This window comes from Octopus sinensis, linkage group LG5 (genome assembly GCF_006345805.1).
Source record: "Octopus sinensis linkage group LG5, ASM634580v1, whole genome shotgun sequence".
Classification (NCBI taxonomy): Eukaryota; Metazoa; Mollusca; class Cephalopoda; order Octopoda; family Octopodidae; genus Octopus; species Octopus sinensis.
The window spans coordinates 89,292,027-89,312,001 of NC_043001.1; the positions used below are offsets into that span (position 1 = coordinate 89,292,027).

A 19,975-nucleotide genomic window follows, 5' to 3' on the forward strand; every position below is an offset into this window, starting at 1 on the left:
GGGTCGATGTAGTCAACTCATCCCCTCCCTCAAAATTGCTGCCCTTGTGGCAAAATTTGAAACTATTATTATTATTGTTGTTATTATTATTAAGGCTGCAAGCTGGCAGAATCGTTAGCACATCAGGCAAAATGCTTAGCGGTATTTCGCCCATCGCTATGTTCTCAGTTCAAATTCCACCGAGGTTGACTTTGCCTTTCATCCTTTTGGGATTGATAAATTAAGTACCAGTGAAACACTGGGGTCAATGTAATTGACTAGTCCCCTCCCTCAAAATTTCAGGCCTTGTGTCTTTAGTAGAAATAATTATTATTATCAAGCTGCGAGCTAGTAGAGTCGTTAATATGCTGGACAAAATGCTTTGCCATATTTCATCTATCTTACATTCTGAGACTGAGGTTGACTTTGCCTTTCATGCTTTTTGAGGTGGATATTAAAAAAATACCAGTTAAGCACTTCTCAGAATTATTCAACTATAATTATAGATAAGGACTATCAAGACATAGTTAATGAAAGTTGGTAATTAGAAGAGCCAAATCATCTCCAGATCGAATAGTTGAGAAATTCTTCCATTATATCTCAAGCTGGTGCTAGACCAAATAACTACTGATAATAAGTAAAGTGAGCTCCTGGATACTAAGGAATTTTAGCTAAAATTACACCATGAATAAGAAAATAAACATAACCTTAGTAGACAAGCTCAGAATATAATAAAAAATAATTAGAAATAGAATGCAGGAAATGAATCTCAGAAATGAGAAGAATTACTGTTAACCTCTCGAAACAAGGGAGATAATACGAAGGTATGCCAAGTTAATTCCCCTGAAAATGTCTGCCAACCAACACCGACAACCTCTGCTAAACAATATAATGTAATTTAAGAGATAAAAATTAAATGGAATCCACACGAAAGTTAATTACACAGATTCAACAGTCGTTTACTAACATAGAAACAAATGCATTTATTCACTTTTATTGTAACTGAAAATCATTTAAAATTTTTACTTTGTACTTTATAATCTAACGTTGTTATAGCTAAACCGTCATATCGAACAAAATTATTCGAGAATCAGTGCAGATATATATATATATATATATATATATATAGTAACTAACACCCCTGACAAACTACCTTGGTGCTTAATCTTGTTTTTACACTTGTTAAGATTTACAAAATGTTTACGAATGAAACTTTATAAAAGTTAACTTGTACTTTTTAAAACGTATTTTATAATAACTAATGAATAATAAATATGGTTTTAGATTTTTAATTCGTGTTTTATCTTGTTTTAAACATTTTTGTTCTGCTTGTTTTCTCAATCCTTCCATCTTGGATGTAAATTACACATCTGAGCAAGACTCGTAACCTTACCACTTCAGTCATGTTTGCTATAGTTGAAGATATGTTACTTTTAACTCTTTAGCATTCAGATTACTCTAGTTTATTCACATTGTTTTGAATTAATCGTGTATTATCGCATAGCTTTGAGATTCCAATAATGGGATTCTTTGTTTTTAGAATGACGTTGTAGAGTAGGTGTGAGAGGCCAGTTTGAACATAAAACAGGACAAAATTTTGGGGTCAGATATGGCAATTTAAATGCAAAGAGATTAAAGAAGCAGGGACGACCAATTTGGCCACCACACAGGACTGCCAAAACCCATACTATCTCAAATTAGTTTGCTTTGTTAAGAGGTCCCTCACCAGTTTCGTGTTTCAAAGGAAAGAAGGGTATCCAAGTGTTAAAAAATATTTACTCCTGCAAATAGAGATCTGCTCCTGTAAAGGTTGAGATGTATATTAAAAACTTTTCATTTTATCAAAAATGTTCATTTAACAAACTCCAGAAACTGATAGTATTCTTGAAGTTGCACCTTATATCATAAGCCTCAAAGTTATAGAGCTATTTGGTCTAATAGCATTTATTCATTCAATAAATAATTTTTTTATATTATGTATATAGAAAAAATTGGGTTTTACAAAAAGCAAATCAAAACTTGAAATGAATATATATTAAATTATCATTAATGAAAATAGAGGCTTTATAACAACTGATAAACATATTTAAAGACTATAAAAACTGCTAGTTGTATATTGTATCATGTCAAAGTTTCATTAAGTTATTAGTTTAAATGATGGCAAGCTACACCTTAAAGATTACAAACGGAAACAACTTGAGTTTTCCTCCTGTGTATCACTTATAATTCTTTTGTACAATAACTGTTTCCATCTTTTGAATCTAAGTTCTGAATCTGTTATTGAAGAAAGATATTTTTTACAATCGTTATGGTAAAGAAAATAAATTACAAAAGTAAAAGTCGTCTACATTAGGAAATTACAAATTTTTATATATTATTGTCACCACCATCATCATAATCATCTTTTAACATCCATCTTCCATGCTGGCATGGGTCAGATGGTTTGACAGGATCGAGCAGGTATAAAGATGATGTAATATTCCAACATCAGTATGGTTTCTACAACTGGATAACAATTCAGTGTATGCAACTGAAACATCCAGTTAAAAAGATACGTCTAATATATAATGGAGAAAGCTGCTTATTAATTAGGTATGCAACAGTTACTAAAAGAAAGCAATTATTTAAAGGCTTGATTGTCTGGAAATTTTGTTTTTTATAAATTCATGTGCCAAGAAATTTCCTGTAATTTCGATTTCTGATGTTTATTAAATATTTGAACTACAAGTTCTTCACAAGTTTAAATATTCATTGCATTCATTGTGGAGTAGATTTAATAAACAATATTAATTCATTGCAGGTGAAAATTTCCATTTTCATTTGCAACAGTCTCTCACTCTCTCTCGCCTCTACTTCCATTAATGATAATTTAATATATATTCATTTCAATGTTTTCATTTCAAGTTTTGATTTGCTTTTTGCAAAAACCATTTTTTTCTATATACATAATGTAAAAAAATTATTTATTGAATGAATAAATGCTGTTAGACAAAATAGCTGTATAACTTTGAGGCTTATGAGATGAGGTGCAACTTCAAGAATAATATCAGTTTTTGGAGTTTGTTAAATGAACATTTTTGATAAAATGAACATTTTTTAATATACTGGTATAATTTTTCTTTTTTAAATTAAGAAGTGATTTAGTTGGTATGGCTGTTTGGAACACTATAAGCCTTACAATAATAACTATGTGATTGCTGCTATTTCTAGTATGTTTAAAAAAATTTGTTTAAAAAGTTTGTTTAAATTAGAGATATATTACAACTATGATAAATTACTGAAATATTTACTAAGCGAGATTTTTTATAAATTGAAGTTTTTAGGAAAATTTACTTTCTGAACTTCCTCTTATTGAATATTTCAAGTTCACAAATTTAAATATTTGGTACAATATAGTTTTTAAAAAAGCTTTTATTTATATGATTTTTTTCATTTCGTGTTTATTTCATTTATTGTTTGCAATGTTCTCTCTCATTCTCTCTCACTCACACACACACACTGTCTCTCTAATATAAACACACACATGCCAGGTTTGACTAGCAGAAAACCGTCTGAAGGGTGGTCTTTCTACTAGTATATATAATTCAAATATATATATATGTTACATACATATATATAGGTGCAAGAGTATGGTAAGAAGCTTGCTTTCCAACCACATTGTTCTGGTTTCAGTTCCATTGCATGGCACCTTGGTTGCCTTCTACTATAGCCTCGGGCCGACCAAAACCTTGCGAATGGTTTTGGTAGATGGAAACTGAAAGAAGCCCATCATATATATATATATATATATATATATACACATGTGTGTGTTTGTGTATGTATATATTTGTGTGTGTCTGTGCTTGTCTCCCCCACCATCACTTGACAACTGATGTTGGTGTATTTGTCTCCATAACTTAGCAGTTCAGCATAAGAGACCAATAGAATAAGTACTAGGCTTAAAAAGAATAAGAACTGGGGTTGATTTGTTCGACTAAAGGTGGTACTCCAGCATGGCCACAGTCAAATGACTGTAAAAGAATATACATATGTATGTATATACCCAATCTCAAGAGAATAAGCCTTATAAAGCAGATGACTAAGGACTGAGATATCTGGCGCATTACTGTACTCAAGAGCAGTGAGCTGGCAGAAATGTTAGCGCACCAGGTGAAATGCTTAGCGGTATTTCGTCTGCCGTTACGTTCTGAGTTCAAACTCCACCGAGGTCAACTTTGCCTTTCATCCTTTCGGGGGATAAATTAAGTACCAGTTAAGTAATCGACTTAATCCATTTGTCTGTCCTTGTTTGTCACCTCTATGTTTAGCCCCTTGTGAGCAATGAAAAAATAAGAGCATTCATTTGCCACAGCAGAATTGACACCAGTGCTGATGGCACATAAAAGCACTCATACTAGTGCCACATTCAAAACACAGGTGATAGTGCCACTCAAAAAGCATCCAGTACACTCTGTGGAGTGGTTGGATTGAGGAAGGACATCAAGCCGTAGAAGCCATGCCAGAACAGACAATAGAGCTTGGTGAGGACCCTGGCCCAACCAGCTCTGGTCAAACCATCCAACCCATGCCGGCATGGAAAATGGACATTAAAGGATGATGATGATATGTGTTATTAAAAAAAAATGGACTAATGTTTCTTGATCAAATGAAATATTTAGCTCTACACTTGTGTGAAATTCCTTGTTCGTTTACATTACTCAGTGTTTTTAAGGTATCTTATAAACACACAAACCATCTGTATGGATATGTGTGCACATGCATACACATATATGTGCACATAACAGATACAGTAATTGAAAACAAGTAAAACAAAAAAAATCAACCAGAAACTAGTTTTGGAAGGTCTTTATTCACCAATTTGGTTTTACCAATAAACTGTTTCTTAAAGAAATTTGTTGCAGTCAAAAATATAAAATTGTTTGTTTGTTATTGTTGTTGTTTTTATGGAGCTTTGATGGTCAAAGGGGGCTGGAGTAGAGCAATGAAAAAGCATTTAGTAACATATATCTATATATATTTAATATATATAATGTTACCAGTGTTGGGTCTAGCTGTAAGAAATTAATTCTGCAAATAGATTAATTAGAAATTAATATTATTCATCTGGTTCTGTTTGATCATTTTTTTTAAATTACATTTTTTTATTTACTTTGTTTTTTTCATGTGTCTGTGTGTTTATGTTTGTGTGAGTGTGTATGGAGTTTTCTGTATTTCTGTATAGTTTTCAAAAAAGAGCTATGTTGGCCTTGCTGAAACCAGCTTCAGTTGACCAAATTTCTTACACTAGATCCCAGTGGAACGCTGCTGAAGATATACACTCTTTTTACTACCAGCCATTGAAGAGTCAACAGAAGAACAGAGAAAATCCTGACAAAAAAATGTTATGCCATTCGGTATTTGAACTTTCTTCCTTGCCCTCCACTCCACTGCTAATTCAGCCTTCTTGCCTTCCTAATTTCTGCATACCTCTCCCTCCATCTCGCTCGCTTCCAAGTCTTCTTCCAGTGGCTTTACAAGAAGAAAAAAATTAACAAGTTTAAGTTGAGTTGATTTTAGTCCCTCAACTCAAACCCAACCTTGTATATCTCAGATAATTGGTCAATCAGTCGGTCAGTCAGGCAGTTAGTCAACATTGACATATCTGTCTATATATGTCTTTGCTAATTTATTCTTCAACAATAAAATCTCCTCATCTGGGCATAAACAAAATCACAGTCGTGATACCAATTCCAAATTTCAAACAGATGGGAGCTTTATTTTCAAAGACATGAAATTTCTATTTATCATTATTATTATTATTATTGTTATCGTCAACATCGACATCATCAATATCATTATTATTATTATTATTATTATTATTATTATTATTATTGCAAACAGTAATATTTTGAATGTTTTGTTTTTTTTTTTTTGGCTGAGAGTTAGAGAAAAAAAGCGAGACTCAAGAGAAGAACTCAACTCCTCTGATAATACTCAAGTGTACTCAAGTGGAAGGGAGGGGTTCAACAAAAATGGAAGGTGCTGACAGACACAGTTAAATTGCAGTCAAACTATCACTGGTGTTTATACAATCGCTGGGAACTTGCTCTGATTGGCTGGAATTCAATGAGTCACAGGAGCCAATTCTGAAGTGGAGGCTGGGCATGTGTATTGCATTGCTGTCATTCAGGTTGGTATGACAACAGTCGCTGGACGTGCTGCCCACTTGAGACAAAATTGCCGACCTTTTGTCATCATCATCGTTGCCCATCACAATTTCACTGCTGAGTCGCTCGACAAGTTCAGTGGTGCCAGTAACGTCGTTATCACAGATGGCGCTGGCCATTTCTATATTGTTAGAGTCAGTGAAGTTGAGGAGAGGCTCACTGGAGATTCTGCCGCAGATCTTCACCGGAGATGGATGCCGCCAGCAAGCTGTGATGTCCTCTGAACTAAACTGAACCTGTTCTCGCTCAATATCTCCATTCCGCCCCTCTCTACCTGGCCCTCCACCACTGCTACCTCTGTTATTGCCACCACCACCACCACCTCCACTGCTGCCACCACCAATGTTGCTGTTGTTTCTGCCACCATTACTCTCCACATCAGTTTGTCGGTTTGCTCGTTCAACCCGGTGTGTTTCGTCTCGAGTTTCCGACTGCTCAGAATCAGACGACTCACTGGGTAGAAGAAGGGTGGTAGTTGATCCTTGCCTATCAAAGTCAGTGTTTGTGCTATTTACAGTGTCGTCTTGGCCGTCTGTAATTAGAGGAACATCTGACCCATCACAGCCTTCCTCGGTTGCGGGCCTCTCTGTTGCCGTGACAACTGCAGGATTCTGTTCCACAAGTTCGGCTGTTGTTTGGCTGCTCTCGGTCAAACAGCTTCTTGATCGCGAACTGGAATTCGATGAGCGGTGACGACTGCGGTTGCTACGTCTCGAGTGACGTCTGCGCTCCTGGAAAATACGCTGGGCTTCTTCAAACGGCATTGACGTAATCATCGCCTCACAATAGGAAGGAGGTGCCGGGCGTCGCATAAACTCCGACTGCCAGTGGGTGAGTGGGCCCCCAGGTTCGGTCAGTCGCAGGCGGTGCCGGTCACGGTGCCGCAGAGAGTTCAGTTTACAGGTAAATCCAAGGGCAATGACCAATAGCAGGGCACATGTGAGAGAACCAACCACAGCTACCAATATCACTCTGTTGGAACTGCCTGGAAGAGAGAAGAAAAAGACTGGATCAATAATGAGGTTAACTGCATTGGTATATAAAGATTGGTTATATTAGAATCAGTAGTAATAGAGAAGAGACGATGATGATGAGGAAAGGAAAGAGATTGTCATAATGTAGAAAGGAAAAGATAACTACAAAGAGAAGAGAATAAAAGGTGGCATTAGACAGAAGTGAATGAAAAGTGACTCCAGAGAGAAGTGAATGAGGAAATGTGATTAGAGAGAGGTTAGAGAGGAAAAGTGATTGTAAAGAGGGGAAGTGTGACTGTAGAGAGGGGCAAGAGTGGAAAGGTGACTATACAGAGAGAAGAGAGGGGAAGTATAAGTGTGGAAGATGAGATGAAAGGACACTTCTAAAGAAGAACACAAGATGAGAGTGTAGTTGTGATGAGGAAAAGAGATGGTAGAGAAGGAGTAACTGTAAAGTGAGTGACTGTAGAAATAGTGAAAGGAGAAAGATTGTTGACTATGTAGTAGGCAAATGTGAACATATATACATAAGCATATCTCTATTTGTACATATGTGCAAGTACATCTAACTAGTGTGTGTGTATATACACAGTTATAGATATTGCACCTGGAATGAAGAGGGGGTCAAGATTTTTAAAGTTTTCTTATGCAAAGACTTACCATTTCCAACACAAACATCAGGAAACTGAAAGTCAACTTGTCACCAACTAATCAAGTGAACATGCAAGCCAGATAGACTTCTCGCCCAGCAAGCAACAAGACAGACAGCAGGTTGTGAATATCAAGTTATTTCTGGTGACGAATGTACCACTCAAGATTGACAAGTGGTTAATGACTTTGGGATAAGTGCCTGACAGAGTCAAAGACACAAGATAAACTTGAAAAAGAAGTAATGCTGAAAGATACCTTGACTTTACATGGGTTCAAATAAGTACCAGGTGACACATATGACAAAGAAGACAGAGACTAGAAAGTGGTAGTTTCTGCAAGATATCCTGCTGTAAGCCATAGTCCAGACCTGTGGTTGTAGCCAAGCAAGAGAGATGCCTCAGAAATCCAGAATGATAAAAAATCTGAAGTGAACATGCAGTGGAGAATGAGCCTGATCTTTAGTAAAAACAATGATGAGTCTGGACATGTTTCAATCATACTGGACCTCCTCAGTGAAGCATGGACAAACTCATATGTTCTTCATGTAGAAGTTATCTCAGAATAATTTGCCCATCATGGTTGCAAAATTGCTTCATCAGTGTATAATTATCTGCCAAAATCTATGTAATCTCTCAATTATTCTTTAGATCTGGCAAGTACAAGTAAGACAATGCATTGCTAAGGAGGTCAAATATCAGAATGTTACTACACTTGCCAAAGATGAGGCTCACTCCTAACTACATACTTCCATTCAATTTCCAATTGATTGAGATTTCTGAATTGTTTAAGTTGCCTTTCTTAAAGATGATTATCATTAATACTTACGACTTTTCTCTTCATTAAGGATAGACGTGGCATATTTGAAACAAGTTAACTCAATAATGGACTCAAATGATAATTGATCATGGAGTACCAACAGCAGAAGTTCTCCAAAGTCAGACATGTTGCAAGGCTCACAGGCAACAGGTGCACCCATGCAGTTGACAAGTGTTATGCAAGAAATCATAAGAGACCACTTGAGAAACCTCCATGATAATAAGAAGTTAACACAGCAAAACAATTTGGGCCCAAATAGAAGAATAAGAAGAATGAAAGTTCAGTGTGACCAGCAATGTTTAGGGACATCTGACAGCCTGGGTGATAAGAAAATATAGACATGCCTGTGTGTATATATGTATGTGAGAGTGTGAATGTGTGTATCTATATCAAGCACGTGACATCAGTAATTACTCAAGGTAGGCAGTTGGTGACCTTTATGTAGTAAAACACAAAAAATAAGTGAAACACAGGCAAGCGACTGAGTTGAAGGCAGATTTACTTCATCCTTTATATTACATAAAGAAAACGGTGTTGTAGGAGTGTATGCAGCACACGTACTACAGTAGTACTTTGCATAGCTTAAATACTGAGATTGAAAGGCAGGGGCGAATTATGCCTACCTAATCTACAAAAAGATAAAATATTTCACATTTTATAAATAGTAATCAGAGTAACCTAAATTTATTGAATTAGGTGCATATCTTGCTATAAAAGGAAAATGTTGCTATCGATCTATTTTATTCAAGGTAGGCACTGCCTACCTTGTCTACTTAGGTGGCATGTCCCTGATGTATATATGTGTGAGTGTGTGCGTATGTATATATGTTTGTGTGTATGAATGAATCAACACCACTCACCAGGACAGTTCATCTCATCACTGTTGTCTCCACAATCATCTGTGTAGTCACATTTCCAGTTCTCATAGATACAGCGACTGTTCTTACACAGGAATGTACCATTGAAGCCACACCGGTCTGGGGCTGAAATATAACACACAAACATATCACAACTTACTGTTGTGCACAGAAGATATAAATACACCTACACACATATATATTTTATATTGGTTGAGTCAGTCTCTTGCTACTCTGAGTTTCACTTGTAGATGCACAGCATCTTCAAGCAAGTTATGACTCATAACAGGCAAGAAGATCTTGTGCACTTACAGGTGAAACTCAGAGTAGCAAGAGAGTGACTCAACCAAAATAAAATATATTATCATATATTATTAATGTACTGAATACTCTTTTCCCCAGGCAGATATATATATATATATATCATCATCATCATCATCATCGTTTAACGTCCGCTTTCCATGCTAGCATGGGTTGGACGGTTCAACTGGGGTCTGGGAAGCCCGAAGGCTGCACCAGGCCAGTCAGATGTGGCAGTGTTTCTACAGCTGGATGCCCTTCCTAACGCCAACCACTCGAGAGTGTAGTGGGTGATTTTATGTGCCACCGACACAGGTGCCAGACGAGGCTGGCAGACGCCACGCTCGGATGGTGTTTTTTATGTGCCACCGACACAGGTGCCAGACGAGGCTGGCAGACGGCCACGCTCGGATGGTGTTTTTTATGTGCCACCGACACAGGTGCCAGACGAGGCTGGCAGACGGCCACGCTCGGATGTGTTTTTTATGTGCCACCGACACAGGTGCCAGACGAGGCTGGCAGACGGCCACGCTCGGATGGTGTTTTCTTATGTGTCACCGACACAGGTGCTAGACGAGGCTGGCGGACGGCCACGCTCGGATGGTGTTTGTTACGTGCCTCAGCACGGAGGCCAGTCATTGCGGTACTGGCTACGGTCACGTTCGGATGGTTTTCTTATGTGCCACCGGCACTGGTACCACAAGGATACAAATTCCATTGATGTTCATCTATTTTGATTTGGTTCGATTTGATTTGATACGATTCGATTCGATTCTCACTTGCCTCAACAGGTCTTCACAAGTGTCACAAGAAGGAAGGTATGCACAGGTGGACTGACTACGTCCAGGTAGGGGCCACGGATTATGGCTTCACTAGTCTTGCCGGGTCTTCTCACGCACAGCATACTTCCATAGGTCTCGGTCTCTAGTCATTTCCATGGTGAGACCTAACGTCCGAAGGTCATATATATATATATATATATATATATATATAGAGAGAGAGAGAGAGAGAGAGAGAGAGAGAAAAAAAATCAAAAATAAAAACAGGAAAAACAACAAAAGTCAAAATGATGCTCAGAGAAAGTTTAAGATGAAAGAAAGAGGTGGGTTGACATTTCAAGCATGGCACTTCTTCAAAAAACAAAAAACGGGAAAAGTCCAGAGAAAAGGAAAAGAGTAGTCTGAGAAAAGCATGTGCATCATTACATTCAGAGTTTAAGAGAACAAGAATAAGAAGTTATTAAAATCATTTTAAATTCTCCTAACACATGAGTATGTTTTAAACATAGTCTTCCTGTGTATTATTACTAATAAAAAGCTGAAGGTAAGTATATGATTCATTCCTTGCAAGCTTATGCATGTCCTCAGCAGTCATGGCCCATACTTTATTTTATTGACCCCAGAAGAATGAAAGGCTAAGCTGGACTTGAACCCAGGATATAAATGGAAATCAACCCATCACTCTACTGACTTTGCCATGAAAGTGCATGGTCTTATGGTTAGGGTGCTCGGCTTATAATCATTAAGGCTGTGAGATCAATTCCTGAATCAGGTAGCATATTGTGTTCAGGAGCAATTCACATTCTCCCCTCAAATATTACTAAAGTCACAGAAAACCATGAACACCACTATATCAAATAGCTATATAAGATTTAAATACATCATTTTCAAACTAGCTATTGCTATTGTCTCAATGGTCCTGTGGGTAAAGACATACAGACATAGCAACACATATACCCCTTGGACAAAGGATCAATCTTGGCCCATGGCCTATACTGATTGTTTTTGTTCTTCCTCCTTTTAACACATCTCTAGAGAAAAATAAAACTAAATGAGATCATATTACAATCCCTACCTGAGACTGAAACCTCCATCTACCCCACTGTCTTTGTCTGTCACCAAACACCCTTATCCACAAAGCCAGTAATACTACTTATACCAAATATGAGATATTTAAATCTATTCTAATGATTGGTTAGTGATTACATTAGTCTGATAGGTTTAAATACATCATTTTCAAACTAGTTATTGCTGTTGTCTCAATGGTCTTGTGGGTAAAGACATGGACACAGCAACACACAAACCCCTTTAACAAAGGATCAATCTTGGCCTAAGTATTTTTTTCGCCCTCTTCTCCATTTACAGAAAAAATAAAACTGAATGAGATCATATCACAATCCCTACCTGAGACTGAAACCTTCATCTACCCCACTGTCTTGTCTGTCACCAAACGCCCTTATCCACAAGGCCAGTAATACTACTTATACCAAATATGAGATACTTAAATCTATTCTAATGATTGGTTATTGATTACATTAGTCTGATAGGTTTAAATACATTATTTTTAAACTAGCTATTGCTGTTGTCTCAATGGTCTTAAGGGTGGAGACAATAGCAAGCAATATAGAAGCATCCTGATACAGAGTTCAATCTTGTCCCTGGGCATACACTGAAGGGTTTTGGGTTTTTTTTTAGTTGTTTGAGTGGGGCACCTTCTTGAAGGTTTTAGTCAAATAAATCGATCCCTGTAATTAATTTTTTCAAGGCTGGTCCTTATTCTATCAGTCACTTTCACTGAACCATTAAATCCAAGTAAAAATTATCCACCTGCTTCTTTTTTCCCTTTCCCCTCCTATCTAACTAGATAGAAAACATGTAAATATTTAATAAAACTCTTTTATAATACTTGGCAGAGATTGAAACCCTCCACCTCAACATATGCCTCTGCTTATAAAGCACCTTTACCCACAAGGCTACCAAAGAAACAACTGTATCTATTTTTAAAAAATGTGATATTTAAATATAATTTCATCATTCACTATATAGCTACATTCATTATAAAGATGCTCAATCTCCTGCAAACAGCAGCTAACGCTCGCTTACATCACCTGTAACTGGTCTTCAGAAAAAACAAAGAACACCTCAGAGACATGGATCTAAAAGGGATGTACAACAGATTATTTTGATAATGTTTCACTTTAAAATATTTTGTTTAAACTTTAAATGAGAAATGTTGCAGTACCAGTAATTATATATTTCATTGTCCAATGTATCATAAAGAAAAAGTTACTGAAAACCACATATTAATGTATTTCTTAATACATTATGACTGAGTGATAGATGGGTTGGTCATGGTTGGAGTGTTTTTGATCGTAGATCAACTCTAACAAAACAAAAACATTTTTAAAAATTGATTTTAGATTTTTCAAGTTTTTTTTTTTTTTTTCTTTAAATTATTGAAAGAATTACTTTGATATTGTTTTGGATGTGGATGACAGCCTCATCAACAGCAATGATGACAGCTGAGAGAGAACTGCCACTACTACAGTGGACAATCACCAAGTCACTACTGCAGTGTTGTTCATCAGGCAAGGAACTGCTGTGAGCCCGATAATGCTGAATAGTTTGAACAAACTGCATATATATATATATATATATATATATATCTAATATAGGATAAAATTTTCAAAAATTTTTATCAGTGGCCAGCATTGCCCCCTTATTTATATATATATATATATATATATATATATATATATATATTATATATATATATATATATATATATCATCATCATCATCTAACGCCCGTCTTCCACACTGGCATGGGTTGAACAGTTTATTGGCAAGCTGAAGGATCCAGTCCGATTCAGCCTGGCCCCTACGGTTTGACGCCCTTCCTAATGCCTACCACTCTAGTGTGTGCTGGGTGCTTTTAATGTGGCACCAGCACAAATGCTTTTATGTGACGCTAGCTTGAGTGCTTTTATATGGCACCAGCCCTTGACTCTAGCAAACCAATCTTCTTTACCAGGGGAAGCAACCAGCCTTAACACCTCTGCTGTGAGGGAGAGGATAATGATGAGCTTCTTTCAGTTTTTATCTATGAAATGCACACTCATTTAAAATACTATTGGTTATTTTTTTGTCCCAACATGTCCTTTCCAAACCCCAACAAACAACAAATTACGTATTGCTTTGAGAACAAATTAAAATAAAAGGAATTTATGTATATATATTTACGTATATATGTATATATATATATTTACGTTTTTTTTTTTAAGTTTCAGGTCAGAGCTGCGGCCATGCTGATGCACCGCCGTTTTGCTACACTGTTATTACTAAGAGCCTCCTCTAATATGTGGCACTTGGTGAAGAATGGAGTTTGATATAGCTACCCTCATTTGCATCTCTTGCTGTGAGGTAGGTTCATTTGGGACTCTCAACAGGAAGAGGTCCAGCTTTGATTTAAAAATCCCTACATCTACTTTGTGCAAGTTCCTCAGACTTTTTGGGAGAATATTAAAAAGCTGTGGTCCCTTGAAACCCAGGTTGTTGCAGTAACTGGTCCTGAAGCGTGATGGCATTGGTGTAGCTTTCAATGCCAAAATTTGGCACAATTCCTTCCAGATATATATTACTGCATACCTCTCCAGGGAATAGAATCTTAGCTGTTTCAACCTTTCCCAGTAGCTGAGCTGTTGCAAAGAGACGATCTTCTTTGTGAATCTTTTCTGGATTGCTTCAAGGTCCGCTATTAATTTCACACAGGTGGGTGACCATAGGTGTAAGCAGTAATCCAGCGGCTGAGGACAAATGTCCGTCAGAGGACCATCATGGTTTCCTTACACACACACATATATATATATATATATATATATATATATATATATACTACATACGTGGAAAATCAGTGTGTTTGTTTGTGGCATTGTTAGTTAACTCCTCTTACATCATGTTATTGATTTTGATGAAACTTGCGACATGAGTAGAACTCATGTCTGGAAACCTTGTGACATACTTAGATTTTTGAAAAAAATCGATAATACAGCCCATGGAAGGGACCTTTATATCTACCTCATATAACTATTGTTTTAAACACCTAAGGGAAATAACCCATAGTAACTGTACCTTATTTTTCAAACACTCAAGGGAAATAACCCATTTCATTGTTTATGTTTGATTACCCACATATATATATACATGTACACACACACACACATATATATATATACACACACATATATATATACACATATGCATATACATCTAAACATACACACACATATATATATATAAATATATACATAGTGAGAATTTACAAAAAAACAAAAGATGAAGACGGGTGTGTAAACAACAAACAGATGTATTAGTTTAACGCTCAAGAAGTGAGAAAGTCTTTTACGTTTTGAGCCGATGCTCTTCGACAGAAATAAACAGGGAGAGAAAATAGAAACGGTTTAGTGGCTAGCGATCTATCATCTACATACATATATAAGAAATGAAAGGGCTTAATAAATCCAGGAAGATTTCTATAAAGCACTGTGTTAAACAAATTTGATTAACACTATCAATCAGATTGGAATATGAATACCAGAGTACAAAACGGACAATTTCAGACTGACAAGCGTTTGTAAGGAGAACAGAATTGCCGTATTGGAAATAAGGCTTTATTCAACTTCTTTGACAGATACGGTAGACAAATAATAATTTTTGCCAGCAAGTCAAAAATGAGTTAATGACGACATGATGCAGTTTGGTAATGAAAAGCTAGCCAAAATAGTTACGTATAAAAAATACATACATGAACAGCATGTATATTTTCATATAAACATGTATATGCAAACAACATAAACATGCATACACACCGTTTATTGCATTCTCACAACACAGATATCAATAATTGCGAGTAGAATTAATATCCAAGGTAATTCTTTATGCATTACAAGTAACTCCAAATATCACTTCGAAGAATTTCAAGAAATTCAGAGTTTAAGACAACAAGAATAAGAATAGAGAAAATTACATCTTTAATTGATGAATACATCACACATTACTGATGATCCTTTCTGTCACAGATGGCTCTAGTAACACAGGAATGGATGGCTGAAAATTTTCATGATCACATAACCTCTAACATTTGGCCTCCTAATTCCCCAGATCTCAATCCATTGGACTATTACGTGTAGAGCGTTGTTGAGATAGTGGTCAATGAACATGCCCATAATGCCAAAGATTCTTTGAAAGCTGACATAGAGTAATGTCCAAAATGAACCAGGACCACTTGATTCAAGCATGTAGATGATTTATATCTCATATAGAAGCAGTTGTTAAAGTTTAAGGTAGCTTTATTGAATAACATTATAGAAAAGAAGGTTTATTTTTATCCTCAGCATTTTTTGATAAATAAAATTATCATCTGTTATTATATATCTGTTTTTTTTATAAACATAAATCTGTCCTCAAAATACCTTACGCACCTTGTATATAAATAAGTAACAAAGATGTACAGGTGTCAATTCATAACAGCTGTTTCAAATGACTCCATTTAATTATTTAATGAGAACATTATATCACTTTGAAACAAACTGCTCGCTTCAAAGTATCTTTATACATTGTTCAGTTTCCTGACATTTGTACATAATTCTATGTACTATACATGCACCTTTGATAATTGGTAGTGCACCTGAGCACTATACACAATAATTTCATTATTATTTTCACCTCCACTAACACAAGTCTAATAAAACTAAATAAACTGATGGTTTAATAGAAATTTGAGGTTAGTTAATTTAGAAATTAATAGAATACAATAACTAAATGGAAAAGATCTGCATCTACATTCAAACTTTGGACTAAATGAACAGAGTAAAAAGTGAAATTTTATTATAATAAAAGTTCAGAGTTTAACAGTTGATATTGTACAGTTTCTCAGATTTATTTCTCAAAATAGAAATAGAAAAGTTATAATGACTAAGAATGCAAAGGCTATTGGTGAAGAAAATGCCATTGCATGACATAACTATGAACTATAAGTTGAAACTGTTTACTATCTATCAACAGAAAATAAAAGTGTTTACTATCTATTCAAAGAAAATATGGAATAAAAGAATAGAACTAAGGTTACTGGAAACATTATAATATGGTAGAAAAAGGTATGCATATGTATGCAATAGATTGTTACAAATTTGGAAAAATAGTAGATTTAAAGCATTTTAAATTTCTAAAGATACTATTATATCAAGATTAATTCTGAGTGTCGACTAAATAAAGGGGAGTTGGAAACAAAATTTTTTTTAAATAAATAACTAACAGGAGAGATCTTCAGAGGAAGAACTCCCATCCAACAAGTATTTCAGCCCTTCCTGGCATTCTACGGGAGCCGGGCCCACCCAGATCATTTCTCTCCTAGGTGTCATTCTGTTGCTTTCCAAAATCCTGTCTCCAGTTGGATTTGAACCTGGGTTGTTCTTTTTTGCAAACTTGTGTTCCCAGGTCTGTGTTTCAACCCACTAGGCCACACTGACCGGCAAAGGAACCAGTTCTCTTCTTCCTTATATTTCAGTAACTGGGTCCATTGGTCATTTCTCTTCACCCATGTTCTCATTGAGCTCTTTTCAGCAACATCAGACAAGCATTTCATTGTGGCAGTTCTTCTGTGGCCTTTGATAACTGCTCGAGTAGCTGACAGGTTGATGCAGCCACAAATTTTCACGTTCCAACTTCAACTGGTCTCATAGTACAGTGGTAACCCATACATATACACATATATGATTCTGAGATGCAAAGTGGACATGACTTTTTATTATTGTTGTTGTAAAGTTTTGTGATATATATATTACACACACACACACATACTCACAAATACACAAACACATACATACATAAGACCATGTGAAAATCGCATATTTTTCAAATAGCCTGCCTGTTAAACAGGAAGAAGTTTTTCTGTTTAATGGGCAGACTATTCAATAACGCATGTTTTTTTATGAGACTGTCCAATTTCAATTTCTAATCAAATGTTCCAGGAAGAAGCGTTATTCACTTTATATAAGAAACAAGCTCCCAGATTTGAAATTCATTTGAAAAGTATCATGCACGAAACTCTCAGCTCTTGGAGTTAGTTTTGCAACTTTCTACCAATTGGAAATAATAAAAGGATACAAGTATATGCATATACATGACATATATATGCACACACACTCATATATAAACACATACATACAAATACATGTGTATAATATATATATATATATATATATACACACACACACACACACACACCACACACACACACACACACATACATAATGTAAATGTGAGTGCCTGTATTAATATTTGCATTGTTCTTGAAACCAGTTTTATTTTGCTATGTCCTTTCATGTTCCATTAACTTCAACAAACATATCAATAAAATAAAAAAACAGAGGGAGAGGAGAGGGAGACAGATATGGGGTGGGGGAGAAAGAGTGAGAGTGAGAGAGGGAGGAGGTCTGTGCAGAGGTTGAAAGGATGTGTGGTGACAGTAGAAAGTTGAACTTACTACATCTCAGTTCATCTGCAGCATTGGAACATCGGCTGACTCCATCACACCTCTCTTCATCAGTGTAACACAGACTGGTTGATGTGCCACAAGAGAATGTATTGAAAGAACAAGCATCTATAACGGAGCGGGGAAGAACAAAATGATATTCTAGATACATCTACATTGAAGTATAGGTTCATCATCATCATCATCATCATCAACACCACCACCACCACCACCACCACCACTGCTACTACTATTATCATCATCATTATAATCATTTTAGTTATCATTTTTTTTCAGTACCAGTATGGGTTGGGATAGTTTAGCCATCTAGCATATCTCCCAGCAATTAGGTCCTCTATCTCCTCACCTGTGATGCACTATGTCCTCACAAATGAACTAACCTCCCCCCATCCCCTGACCATTTAATCATTAATTACCTCTGCTCAATATACTTCCTTCCAACAAATGACAACGACAGTTTCCCCACCTCATGTATCATTCACATGATTTGTTGGCGTAAGTGTTTTTTTAGGTATGCCCTTCCTATCACACACCAGTCGAGCTTGGGGAAGAGAGCGAGACCTGCTTTTTATTCAGTCAGATGAACAGGAGCATAGAGAATTAATGATTTATCCTTATTTAGACCTTGGATAGAGGTAAAAAATATATATGTACACTATACAGCAACAAGAAATATATACACCTTATAGAACAACTAAACACAAATATTTACTTTATACCCATACAAGTATATACAAAGTGTACGGCAATAAACAACAGACTTACCACAGCCTCTTTCATCACCACCATGTTTCTTACAATTCCACACACCATCACACTGTTGGTGTGGTGAATAACAAGCATTTTCTCCAAAACCACAAGGTGTGTGACCAGGGTAACAGCCTGAAAATAACAACAATACTATCAATTGCAAAATACTGGTCATTATCTCAGTATCAAAGCTATTACTTTTGATTTGTAATAATAAACAACAGCAACATATCAAACCATAATGTTGGTAACTGTGTTCCTTCTATGACATGAGATTACAGGCAGAATGATAAATGTGTCTGTTGATCAATGTATCACCTGAAAGACTAGACACACAAAAGAAAATCTGCTAAACAACATAAAGCAGGAGTGGAGTGATCATGCTGATATTGCATCAATGCTTTCATTAGTGAACAATAAGGAATAAAACCTTTACCTGTATCCTAGTAAGGTAATATTTCCCCATAGCTAGACATGATTTCGTATAATATTGAAAATGAATAACATGTAGCTGGAAACATTCATGCAATGTCAAGACAAGGAGATACAAACACTTTCACACAAACATACACATTCTTACATACATGTACTTAAATGACAGGCTTCTCTCAGTTTCTGTCTACCAAATCACAAGGCTTTGGTAAGTCCAGGGCTATGGTAGAAGACACTTGCCCAAGGTGCTATACAATGGATTTAAATCCAAAACAATGTGGTTGGGAAGCAAACTTGATAACCACACAGTCACACCTCTAACTATAGCTACACCTGCATGGCAAATGTAACTAAACATTGCTAATGCATAATAAGGAACCAATATAACAGTAGAAAATAAAAACAAAAAGAAAAATCTCAACTTTTTAGTGTGAGTGGAATAAAATAAATAGCTACCAGAGTCTAACAACTTATTGTTAACTCAGGTATCACTAAAGGACCACTGTGGTTAGCCAGCATCTGAAACCAATTTAAGAAGAAACATGGTAACCACCAGGATTATACATCTCTTTCAACTAATTTTTGGAAATGTGTGCGTATATATATATATCATCATCATCATCATTTAACATGTGTTGTCCATGCTAGCATGGGTTGGATGGTTTAACCAGGGCTGACAA

General features: G+C 36.0%; 1 protein-coding gene across 4 annotated transcripts in view; it reads right to left on the minus strand.

Moving 5' to 3' along the window:
• Positions 1 to 4,809: 4,809 nt before the first annotated feature.
• Positions 4,810 to 19,975, minus strand: part of LOC115212409 — an 86,300-nt gene continuing 71,134 nt past the window's right edge. For 2 of the 4 annotated variants that reach the window (XM_029781306.2, XM_029781309.2), the window contains 4 exons: positions 18,879 to 18,995; positions 18,105 to 18,221; positions 9,487 to 9,609; positions 4,810 to 7,170 (listed from right to left, as the gene is read on the minus strand). In XM_029781306.2, the coding sequence (XP_029637166.1) occupies positions 6,014 to 7,170; positions 9,487 to 9,609; positions 18,105 to 18,221; positions 18,879 to 18,995 (1,514 nt within the window). In that variant the 3' untranslated portion in view covers positions 4,810 to 6,013. The remainder of the gene's footprint in view (positions 7,171 to 9,486; positions 9,610 to 18,104; positions 18,222 to 18,878; positions 18,996 to 19,975) is intronic. The other 2 variants (XM_029781310.2, XM_029781307.2) reach the window with 1 other exon arrangement.